The sequence below is a fragment of the Monodelphis domestica genome, chromosome 1 (assembly GCF_027887165.1).
Source record: "Monodelphis domestica isolate mMonDom1 chromosome 1, mMonDom1.pri, whole genome shotgun sequence".
NCBI classification, from domain to species: Eukaryota; Metazoa; Chordata; class Mammalia; order Didelphimorphia; family Didelphidae; genus Monodelphis; species Monodelphis domestica.
Window position 1 is genome coordinate 478788593 of NC_077227.1, and position 12327 is coordinate 478800919.

General features: G+C 47.6%; 1 protein-coding gene across 2 annotated transcripts in view; it reads left to right on the plus strand.

The window, feature by feature from the left end:
• The window catches only part of NSMF (NMDA receptor synaptonuclear signaling and neuronal migration factor), a 45787-nt gene extending 33525 nt beyond the window's left edge, over window positions 1–12262 (plus strand). For both annotated transcript variants that reach the window (XM_003339669.4, XM_001367292.4), the window contains one exon: window positions 467–12262. In XM_003339669.4, the coding sequence (XP_003339717.1) occupies window positions 467–564 (98 nt within the window). In that variant the 3' untranslated portion in view covers window positions 565–12262. The remainder of the gene's footprint in view (window positions 1–466) is intronic.
• Window positions 12263–12327: the final 65 nt, after the last annotated feature.

Consider the following 12327-nt stretch of genomic DNA (forward strand, 5'->3'; position numbering starts at 1 on the left):
TTCTATAATCGATAATGCAGTCCTGGGGGGTTAGAAGAGTCAGAAGTCCATTATAACCTAGGCATTGGGGGAGTGAGGAAGGGACTCTCTTCGGGACATGTCACCTTGCTCCCAGTATGACTGCAACCAACTAGGGTAGATTATCTTGAGATCCTCAACATCCTTCTCACTGGGGATACTCACAACAATCTTCAGGCTTACTGGGAAGAAACCTTGGGTGTCTATCTATTCCCAAAACACAATGAAGTCCGGAGTCTTCCCCTCTTCCTCCTCCTCGTGTTCACCTCTGATTCCCATTCAACTGAATTTTCCTCTAGCATCAGAATTCTTGGTTGCTGCTCTTCATCTCCCCAATGACAAGGCTATAGGGTACTGAGCAAGTAGAAGTGCAGGGAGAGATTTCTCAGGCATCTACCCCTCCATGTTGCCAGGCTAACTATGCATCTTTACCATCTCCCCTGCTTAGGCAAGCAGATGATTGAAACTTATTTTGATTTCCGGCTGTACCGTCTCTGGAAGACGCGCCAGCATTCCAAGCTTCTTGACTATGATGACATCTTGTGAGGCTGACAAGGAGACCCTAGACTGCCTGCTGCCCAGCTGCCCACCATCCCCCTCGACAGCCACTGATCGAGACACTTTGTTTTCTGGATGGCCTGGTCTGGGCCAGGAAGGTGCCCTCCCAGCCACATGGAGCCCAGAGGAGATTATGGAGAGGCCCTAATGCAGAGCTGTTCCCAAGGGGCCACAGCTAAGGATCTGCCCTGTGCCCATTTGGGGCTAGGTTGTTTTTGGTGTCTCCTGCTCAGAATTCGCCTCAGGTCCTCCCCAGACGTTCCAGAGCTCAGGTTTTCTTATAGAACCAACCCAACGTCTGCACTAACTAACGGTGGGCTTTTAGGTCCACCAGGTAGAGCATGGGGGATTCTCTTCCTTGCAGGAAGTTAAACTTGACCCCCAAGGAAATTCGGAGGCCAGACTAGGTCTCAGCTGGAGACCCACAAGGGTCCGAAGCACTTGGAAACAGAAGCTTTGACTCCTATAGGTTTTGTAGAAAATAAGTGCACTTTTTTAATCACTAAAGGGATTTAAAAGCGCAAATGCTATTTAATTAGTTAAGGTAATTCACCAGTAGATGAAGTGTTCCAGTCTGCTAGACAGCATATTCAGGATAGTGATATATCTTCTATAGACATATTTAATCACCAGCAACGTGGTTTCCCTGTCGCTGGCGGCTCTGTTCTCTGTGCCTAGTCCCAAGAGCAGCTGGAGCCTGGTTTTTATGTGCCTGGCCCTGAGGGCAGCCAGAGTCTGATTTCTTGTATATGTGGCCCTAAGAGTGACTGGAAAATCATTTTCTTTTTTTCCTGTGCTTAGCCCTGAGGGCCACAGGAATCTGATTTCTTGCATATATGGCCCCAAAGGTGCCCGGCACTAATCGTATGTGCTTTCACTCCTCCCCTTAGAATTGACCTCTACTTCACTATTTGTAGAAGGCCATATGCTGGAGTTTTGCTCAACTAATATAGCCTAGAAGCCTTCCCCTGGGCTGTGGCTGGGGCAGGAAGCCCTAGCCCCTCATTAGAAGTTTCTTGAGGCTGTTTGTCCCAGGAGGATGTGGTCCCTTGCACAGCAGAAGGCTAAACCTCCTGGCTGCAGGAGAGACCTATTTACTTAAATATTTTGGTAACTTCAAAGGAGGAGCTGCCAACCTAACTATCTTTATTATTTGACAAGGTTGGCCAAGAGATCTTTGTTGCTGTCGAGTTCTGCATTTCCTGCATTTCTCTGGCTATCTCTGGCTCCTTTGCTGAGAAAGAATTGGTTTCCAAGAAGATGGGGTCCTCAGTTAGGCACTGCCTCAGAAGGGATGTTTCAGGATTGCAGGCAGCCCCATCTAAGCCTCAGAATTTCCATGGAAGATGCCTGGGACCATGAGTTCAGGGGGAGAGAGGTGTTTGGCCTATGTGTTTCTCTCTTCAGAGATGGGGAGAGGCCAGAGAAAACAGACTTTGTTTGATAGAGGAATACAGAAGGGTCTGTTTCTCACCATCTTGTGGGGTTCTGACTCTTTGGGACCATTCCTTAGAGTGGGATGCTGCTGCTGTGTGTGGGGTTTGGTGCCCTGGGGCTGGGACAGTGTATGATATTATTGAGAGAGATGCCACATTAAACCCTGACACATGATCTCCTCTATGCTGGAGCTGCATCCCTCTCTATTTCCTCAGGAAATCTGTCCCTACCTTCTGTCTTCTACCCTCACATGAGTCTCTTGGCAATTTTCCTGGAGGAAGTAGCTCTTATAAGTCACCATGGGTCCCGGAGAGTCCCGTATGCCCTCTGTCTACCCTCTGTATCCTATTTCTCCTCTACCAGAGAACTTCCCCCTCCACTCCAAGCACTCCACTTCTGGTCAACTTCCTCCAAGTCCAGGCCTTCATCTGGCTTCAGCCTCCTAGCCTCAGCCCCTAACCTGTGACCTCTTCCATCTCCTAATTTCACACCCAACCTGCATGCAGAGTGGACACACGATGTGGTTTGTGTTTCTCACCACAAGTGGGTTCCTCAGAGCCCCCAGTGCAAGAAGCCATATGGTGGGGGAAGCTAAGTTGGCTCAATGAGTTGAGAGCCAGGCTTAGAGACAGGGGGTCCCGGGTTCAAATCTGGACTCAGGCATTTCCTAGCTGTGTGATGATGGGCAAGTCACTTAAACCCCATTGCCTATTCCTTACTGCTTTTCTGCCTTGGAACCAATACACAGTATTGGTTCTAAGATGGAAGGTAAGGGTTTAAAAACAAAACAAAATAAGCTCTGTGATGAGTAGGTATAGCACAGCCATTCCTCCATCCCCAACTCTGTCTGTTTCCTGGTATAAGGGAATGAATGTGTATGACTACTTACAATACAACAAGCATTCATTAAGCCCTACTAGTACTGAGTACTGAGCTCCAGGGGAGATATACATCCACATTCGATGAGTGGGATAAGCCAGGAATTAATTAAAATAGCTAGTGTGTATTCCAGAAGTGCAATATAATGATGACACTGAGCACTATGTGAACTCCAAGGGGAAAGGCCATCACGGGAGGGACAAGGGAAGATAACTGGGAGGAGGTGATGTTCGAATGAGTAGAATTTCAACAGGCAAAGATAGGAAAGGCAAGTGTTCCAGGCCTGGAGAGCAAATGGCCTGAGCTAAGGCATGGGGGTATGAGTAGACTGAGGGTAGAAAGCCTAGAAGAGGGCAGTAATCAGAGATATGGCCAGAAAGGTAGAGAGTAGCACCAGATTGTGGATGGCTATAAAGGCTGAGCAAAGGAATTGGAGTTTGACAGGTTGATCATAGGGAGTCAGGGGAAAATGTTGAAAGGAGGAGCAGCATTAGCAGATCAATGCATGAGGGAGATTGGTATGGTGGCAGTGCTGGGAAGAAGTGGATAAGCAAGGAAGACTTGGCCCTAGCCATTGCAATAGTTAAGTGAATGATCTTGAGAGCCATTCCTGGGGTGGCAGCAGTGGGAGTGAAGTGAAGATGGAAGAGATGCAAGAGATGCTGTGTTGGGAGGTGCATGTCTAGAATTCAAAAGAGAGAGGTTGGAGTAGAAATTTAGATTTTGGAGTTACCTGCATAGGAATAGTGGAAGTCATAGAAGTGAGTGAGATTCCCAAGGAAGATGGCATAGGAGAGACAGCCATGTGCATCTCTGTGTCTGTGTGCAGTAATCTGCCTTCCAGGTCTAAACTCAGGTTTAAGAATTCTGGGAGGGGCAGATGGGTGGCTCAGTGGATTGAGAGCCAGACCTAGAGGTCCTGGGTTCAGATCTGGCCTCAGAACTTCCCAGCTGTGCGATCCTGAGCAAACCATTTAACCCTCATTGCCTAGCCTTTGCCACTCTTCTGCCCTGGAACTGATATTTAGTATCAATTCTAAGACAGAAGGTAAGAGTTTTTAAAAAAAATTTTGGGAATTATGTTTGTTGATGCTCCCGGAGCATCTGTCTCCAACCATGAAGTTGTTTCATCTTCTTTCCTTCCTGCCCCATATGAGTAGTGAGTCCAGGAACCTTCTCCAGACCATTTTAGCTAGGTCTGAGGCCACTTGAAGGAATGCCTTCTCTAGGAGGCCCAAAAGTCCCACAGACTTCTCTTTGTAATGACCAGCAGATCTGAAAAGGGGATAGAATCCTTTTATCCATGCCTCTGGAGAAGATGAATCCATTCCAGGATTCATCTTGCTGGGATCTTTGATCCTGTTCAACCCTGGGGAATAAGATGGGACAAGGCCATGGGACATTGCCATGCTGGCACTCAACAAAGGAAGCAAAATTAGAGTCCAACCAAAGGGTTCGTGTGTATGTGAGAGCATGAGTAAACCCAGCTTCTTACTCTGGCTACAAAGGATCTAGGATCCATATCATGGGCCAAGTCTGCCATCAACTAGGATAAGCCAGATACACATTTTTAAGCTGCTATAACCATATCTCTTTAAGGATTATACAGTGCTTTTTTTTTACACCAATCCTGTGAGATAGGACTAGTATTATCCCAATTTAACAAATAGGGAAACTGAGTCCCAGAGAGAGGATATGACTAATAGCTTGTACTTGAACCCATGTCTCCTGACTCTCTATTTAGTGCTCTTGTACTCTTAAGAAGAATTGCTCCAACAAGTTGGGGGCCAGTATTGATACTTGTGTCCCAAATGTCTGGGGTTAGAGAAAAGGAATGTAATAACTAAAAAGCTCCCTAGAGGAACTTGGATCTGCTTTTTGAGGAAGAGAAGGACCTAGGCCAGCAAGCAGTCAGAGGTGCCTGTGTGCTGTGAGAGGCTGTGCTCCCTGCCTCCTGGCAGGGCCAGTTAGATCTTAAATGCCACTCTCAAGAGTAAAGTTCCTGTGGGATATGAAGAGCTACAAAATCAGGAGAGATGAGGTCTAGAGCAGGCCCCAGAAGTCATCCACTGCTGATAAGCTGTGTTCCTTTGTGTTCCTCCAATGTGTCACTCAAACACAAGCTTTTCAGGCAGTATTCTGGGATTAGCCCCCCAAGTGGAGCTCCCTCCTTCCTGTCACTATAAAGTAGCATAGAATCATAAGATTCCAATCTAGCAGGTCCGAACAGATCATCTAAGGTGAAGAAGCAAAGGCCTAGAGTAGTTGTGGCTTGTCCAAGATCACCTAGGAGAGCTGGGAGCGGAATTCAGGTCCTCTGACTCCTGACCCAGTGCTCTTAGGCATTACCCATCTGTTATGTCTGTTCTGATTTCCCAAACCACCCTGCAGATTTCAGTTCCCTCCAAGGCAAGTGCTTTGTCCTCCCATTTTTCCCCACAGAGGCTAGGAAAGGACACAACCAGGCCAGAAGAGGGGGCTGGAAGTGCAGTGTGGGAGGAAAGGAGAAAATCTTGTTCTCATTCTGGGGACCTCCCCCATCCTGGTCCAAACGATGGCAGGGCCATTTGAGTCCACCGAGGGGAAGGAGGTTCAAACTGGAGTCAGTGAGAATGTTTTGTTTCCCTTGAGAGTGGTGACTGAGAGGGCAATCAGTGAAGGTTGGTATAGGGAAGGGCATGGTGAAGTGGGACTAGCAGGATAGCTGGCACTTGCCAGGCTGAAAAGGGCAGGTATGAGCAAAGCAGCACCACTGAGAATGGCAGGGAAAGCTGCAAATATCAGGCTGAGAAATGATAATAGATGCTGTAGACAGATTTGATTGCCCCAGTGCGCAGGTGCTGGGCATTTTCAAACAGGAGGTGAAAACTACCATCAAAGAGATAAATTCACTCTCACTCCCAAATGAGGCCTTTAGTGCCCCCCACCTTCACCCCAGCTCAGCAATCCTGACAGGTCTTATTTTCCCCATTCCTGGAACCTGCACTGCACGGCCAAGCAGATCATGCATCCCTCTAGGGAGAATGGTATCCTTGGGGATGTGTCCCCTGGGACAATGGGGGTAATCAAATAAAGCCTGGAATGACTTAACAGTGTTCTGTAAAAGCAAAGAGCCAACAGCTACCAACTTCTCTAATTGTGTCTAGCTGTGAATTGTGCCCCAATTCCCATAAAACAGGCACATAGTACAGCCTCATTTTCAGTATACCTTCCCCACACACAAATAAAGCTCAGCCAGGTCATAAACCTAGCCTGAAAACTGCTGCTGCTCTAATAAACCTTAGCTAAACCTTTAATCATGTTTTCTGCTTCCTAAGAAGGGAGAAGGCCTTGGGGGAATGATGAGCTCTGGCTCTTCAAGCCACCCAGGGTCAAGCTGAAGGTGATAGCTTCATTCTTCTGCTCTCTTGGCAGCAGAGGCCTCCCCCAGCAAGGTCCTGCTGAGCCAGGTTCAGAACTGGGATCCTTTCGGTCAGACAGCGGCCACAGGATGTTGTCCAGGGAAGGTCTCAGCTTTCCCCCCTTCTTTGCCGCCTTCCCTTCCCTTCCCCCATCCCATCCAACTGGAATCGGGCACACATGTCTGCTGATAACGATGAAGAGATGCTTTCTAAGGGAGGAAGCTGGTTTTCTAGTGAAATTATAGTTGAATATGAAAAGCTCACATTTGCAGACTACTTCAGGGCTTGACTTGGGGGGCAGGTGGGAGTGTATGTGTGCATCCAGGCTCAGTCTGATCCAAAGGCTAAAGGCTGAAGACGAACGAATGAAGGATTATATACTACTGGGAGACCACACATAAACAGAGGAATGACTATACCAGCAGAAGCAGTAGAGGACAGAAAGACAGTAATGTACAAGTTTGGAAAGATCAATCAGTCAGATTTGCAAAGTTTTTAGTACCAACAAGTTTGTAGTTTATAATAGAGGAAATTTCAAAGTCCAGGAAACACTGAAAGAGATGAAGGGATTTGTTCAATCATATAGTTAAGTGGCAGAGCCAGGACTTCAGTGCAGGGCTCCTGGCCTCAAAACCAGGGTTCTTGGGGGCAGCTGGATAGCTCAGTGGATTGAGAGCCAAAAGTAGAGAGAGCAGTCCTGGGTTTAAATACATCCTAGCTGTGTGACCCTGGGCAAGTCACTTAATCCCCATTGCCTCCCCCTTACGGCTCTTGTCTTGAAACCAAAACACAGACTTGATTCTAACATGGAAGGTAGGGGCTTAAAAAAAAAAAATGGGACTCTTTCCAAGACATCAAACTGCTTCCAAGGTGGATCTCACTTTGGGGATCACAAAGTCAATCAGCATTTTAAGCACCTAATATGTGCCACACACTTTACTAAGTCCTAAACCCCAGAGGGGCCTCAAAGAAACTGGGTCCCATGGCTCCCTCCCACACACACACCACAGAAGCTCTATGATTCTGACTCAGCCTCTGGGGAGGAAGTGGAGCAGCCTACTGAAGGAGGGAGGGCAGAAGTCCAGCTGGTGTTCTAGAAAAGGAGGGAGGGAAGGAGGCAGCAAGGTCAATTGGGAATTTCTTGAGGGCAGACCTCCCAAGCAGCCTTGAACTAAACCTCTTTGGCTTCTGCTAGCATTGGAGCAAGAGCTCCCCAACCCACCCCCTTCCTCTGTCTCTGACAGTCTTCTTCTTCTCCCCTACTGAAAGAGTATAGGTATTAAGTGTGTGCCCCTTGGCATTTCCTGCCCTTCTAGGGCTCCCTTTTTGAAGCCAGGGCTTTTAAATAAAGCTGGGTTCTTAGGGTCCAGGAACTTGTTTGTAAAATATTTTGTTAACTTCATTTAGATATAATTGGCTCCTGTAGACGTTATTTTACACATTTAAAAATATTATTCGGACAAGGGGTTCATAGACTTCATCAGACTGCCAGAAGGATCCATACAACTGCTTTAAAGTTGGCCAGATTCCTTATTTCATTCGCTGCTCAGGGCTCCTGTGACGTATGTACTCCAGGTACCTCTTTTGTTCTTCTGAAGCTCAGAGGTTGGGTGATTTCTGGTCACAGTTTGAGAGCCAGAGCAGGCCTTGAAGGACCTGAAGAACCACTAGCTTGTTAGAGATGAGGGACTGAGCCGCAAAGAGATTAAAGGGCTCACTCAGGGTCACACAGCTAATGTCTCCCCATGTCTACCTGGCTAGTAAGTATCAGAGGCAAAACTGGAACTCTGGTGTTCCTAATTCCAGGTTCAGTACTCCCACTATTACTCCATATTCCTAGTGAAAAACTTTCCCTTTTTTCTAGGTCCAGTTTAGATGCCACCTCCTCAGAAGAGCCTTTTAAAAATTATGAACTTGATCAGTAGCGGCAATAATTAGCATTTATTAAGCATCTCCTGTATTCCAGGAACTGGGTTAAGCACCATGAATGCAAAGCAAAACTGCAATCCCTCTGCTCTTAGTGGAGCTCAGTGTAAATGGGGAGAGAACCTGCAAACTACATAGAAAAGAGGAAAACCTAGTGGTGGGAAGGGAGGAGCATTTAGGGAGATTGGGAAAGGTTTCTTGTAGAAGGTGGGATTTTAGGAGGGACCTGAAAGAAATCATGAGGCAGAGGGGGGAAAAAAAATTCCAGGCATAGGCATATGTGAAAATGCCTGAGTCACAAGAGGGAAGTGGAACAGCAGGGAATCCACAAACATACAAAGAACAAAAAAGTTATATCATACATGATCACAAATGACTACCTTTCAGAAATGAAGTTCATTCTTAGATATTCACAGCTGGAAAGGGCTTCTTGAGGTTTATTCCAACCCCTCATTTTACAGAGGAAGAAACTGAGTCTCAGAGAGGCAAGAAGTGACTTGCATGGGGCCATACACCGCAAGGGAGTGGCAGATTCTGACCTAGACTACTGGTCTCTTGCTTCCCAGCTGAGAGTCCTGACCTCCAAGTCCCCTCACAAATCCTGGAATGGAGTCACCCAGGCATGAGGTGGGGTGGTCATACTGGGGCCTGCCTGGGGACATAAAGATTCCTTAGTTTTAGGGAACAAACTGATGTCTGATAGGATCAAGGTGTAGCCTTTCTGTCCATCTTAAATCTAGAGGAAGATCAAAGGAAAATAGTCATCTCAGGACCCTAGAGGAGTCATTGGGTGTTTTTAGGCTCAGAGTCACCAGGATGTTAAGGGAGCAAGGGAGCTTTCCCTGATAATAGTTTGCCTGGGTTTCTGGGGGTACAGTGTCAGGATGATATATGGTAGTGTCAACATGGAATCCCGGACTTGTGGCCTAGTGGGATCTGATGAACCCCAAGTTTCAGGACCAACTTATAGGTTGGAGACCCCAAAGCTTGTCCTTGTTCCCTTTTCCGGTGGGAATCTACCCTGAAGGGAATCCCAGGCTAGCAGTTTCAGACTGAGTGGGAGACCCTCCAGGGAATGACAATCCTAGTTGGGTGGGACTAAGCATATGCTTAGCACCCTCTTTGTCTTGGGCAGTCTCCCCTATAGTATTAGAGACCTTTTCCCAGGAAGATCCACACCTGAGCAGGAACCATCCTTTAGAATCCATTTTAAGCAGCCCCTTCTCTTATACCCCAGCCTCTAGCCATGATTCCTTTCCCAAGCTTGTGTCCTGTCTATGTAGTTTGAACACTCCCATTTTCCTAGTAGCTATAGCCACGCCAATCATCTTTCCTTGTCCCAGGCTTCCCCAAATGGTATATAGGTTCCCCAAACTCTTTTGTTCCCCAGAGTTTTCATCTAGTGTGGTAGCACTCCCAGGGGTCAGTTCAATCCTCCAATCCTCAGACTCTGTGCCACACACTAGGCCTACTAGTGCTGAACCCCTTTTTGCCCTTGATTAAAGAGTGATTTTGACTACTTAATAGTTCCGTTTTTTCCCAGTCGACAGTAGAGAAGGAGAAATGTGGCTTGGAGTCAGGAGCCCTCCGAAGGGCTGAAATTCTAGCTGCTGACTAGTACAACTTACTTTCCCTCTTCACTCCTGCTTCCCAGTGCACATTTTGCTTTTCAAAGGGCCACATTAAGTTTATCAAAGGAATAACAGAATTTGGCCCTGCTGGTGTCCTTGGTTGAACTTTGTTGCTTTTGATTCTTTTTTTTCCTCACATCTCTATCATTAACCAACCCCAGCTTACCCTTGAAACCCCAGTAACAAATTAAGTTAGGCAAGTAAACCACATCAACACATTATTCTTCTCTGAACAGATACCTCATTCTGCCCTCTAGTCCATCTCCACTCTCCCAAGGCAGGAGGTAAATTTGCTTCACCGGCAGTCTTCAGAAGTTCTGGAATCTGTGGTCGTCCTCTCAGCTGACTTTAAGGAGCCTTTTCCAGTGGATTGAGAGCCAGGTCCAGAGACAGGGGGGCCTGGGCTCAAATCTGTGGGACCCTGGGCAAGTCACTTAACCCCCATGGCCTAGCCCTTACCACTCCTCCTCCTGGGAACCAATGCACAGCATTGTTTCTAAGAGGAAGGTAAGGGTTTGAAAAAAAGGGGGGGGGGGGAGAAAAGGAGAAGAAACATTTACTTTGGAAGTGGTTTCTTCCTATCTGTTGTACAGTAGGAAAAAACACAGACTAAATAGTCAAAAAACACTCCTTAATCAAGGGAAAGGGGTTCAATGCCATAGGTGCCACAGGACTGCACAGAATCCGAGGATTGAGCTCTGGCCACTGACCCCTGGGAAAGCCAAATGCTCTTGATTGGATAATTCCGAGGAGCCACTAAAGTTGGGGAGCTTAAATACCTTTCCTAGTGAAACCTGGGGGCTGAGGATGAGGGGGACAGTTGATTGGCTTTACAGTGGTAATGAGGGAAAACCCTCCAGTCAGAATAACAGTGATGGGCTGATGCTTTACAATGGACACAAAAGGGAAAGATCTAGCCTAAGGCTGAGCCATCTTGGTAAAGGACTTTGGCCTAAGGGGAGAAACCCCTGGAACATAAGAGATACTTAACATCTTAAAGTCTATAGTTAGTTAGAGATCAGTGAAGGAGGAATTTCCCTCAGGGAGGAACTCTCACGTGGCAAGGTCAAACCTGGGATTTCTACCTCCGAGCTAAATAAACTGGGGATCCCTAAATCTTTCTAGGCCACAAGTTTGGGGACTTCTAGATTCCATTGTCAACATGGAAATCTAGAAGTCCCCAGTTTACTGTCTCCAGACAATGGACATCCACTTCAGCTTTGGCACAGTAGGTAGCGCATCAGTCTCAAAAGCTGAAGGTCCCCAGTTCGATCCTCGGTAAGGAGAGTGTGATATACTGGGAGAGACTTCTGGAGACAAAAAGAGCTACTTGACTTCGGATGGGATTTACCTCTATTGTCTGATGAAGTGGGACCTTCTCCTGGGGTTTATGCCCTCAAACTAAGTAAACTGGGGATTTCTATATTTCCATGTTGCCACTGCCCTCCTCCCCCATCCTTTCTGTTCCCTTATTGACTTCTGAGCTTACTACACTTGCCCTCTTCACCATACTTCCCTGTGTAATATCTCTATAATAGCTTTCTATCATCCTTGCAACCCTACCAGCCTTTTCTGGCAGATCCTGTGATTCCATGGGTGTAGGGAGCTCCCTCCCACCAGGCAGCAGCCCATTCTCTATGACCTTATGGTCTTACAGGATATTCTGGGCCACTGAGCGGTGACCTGGTGTCTCACACCCAGTACGAATCTGAGGAAAGCTTTCCACCGCGCTAGAGGTCTCAGGCTCCCTCTGAGGCTAGCACCAGCCCGCTGCTCCTTCCAGGCTCTGGGGCAACCTCTGGGGCTGTGACCAGAGGCAGAAAGCCACCGGAAACTGGTGGCTTCTTTTGGCAGCGCTGGGTTCATCGATTTGATCATCTGGAGATCAACCAGAAGCCGTCAGGGCGCAGAGCCCGCCCAGGTGGGAGTGAGAGAGAAGGGCTGCCCCTTCGCCCCCTCAGATGAAGCTGCTTTCCCCTCGTTTTCTCGTTCCCTAATCCCACAGCTGTAGCAACAGGGTTGCCAGTCGAGCTTCCCCGCCTGGTTTTCATCTATCCCCTATCCCAGGGGAGTGGGGGGGGGGGGTGGCACAGGAAGGGAAAATGTGTGTGGGTGTGGGGGGGGATGTTTGGAGGTTTCAGAACACCTGCTGCAGTTTTCTGGCCGAAGCAAATTGGAGCCTGAGGCTGGGCGGGGGCCTTTGCCTAGGTCCCTCCGGGTCCTTCTCTTACACCCGTAGGTCTACACTTAGTACCTAACTTTGCACCTCTCTAAAGCATGTATCTTGCGTTCCTGTGCGTTGTGGCTATTTCCGTTCAGTATCCCTGCCACAGACCTTTTCATATCTACGTTTCATCTTATTTCCTCTGCTTTGTACACTGCAGGCACTTAATAAATGTTGTATGAATGAAAGTTGCAGTTAGTTTCTAGACTTCTAACAACTGGCTGGGCTTGGGGCCAGGTAAAAAACATCCCCC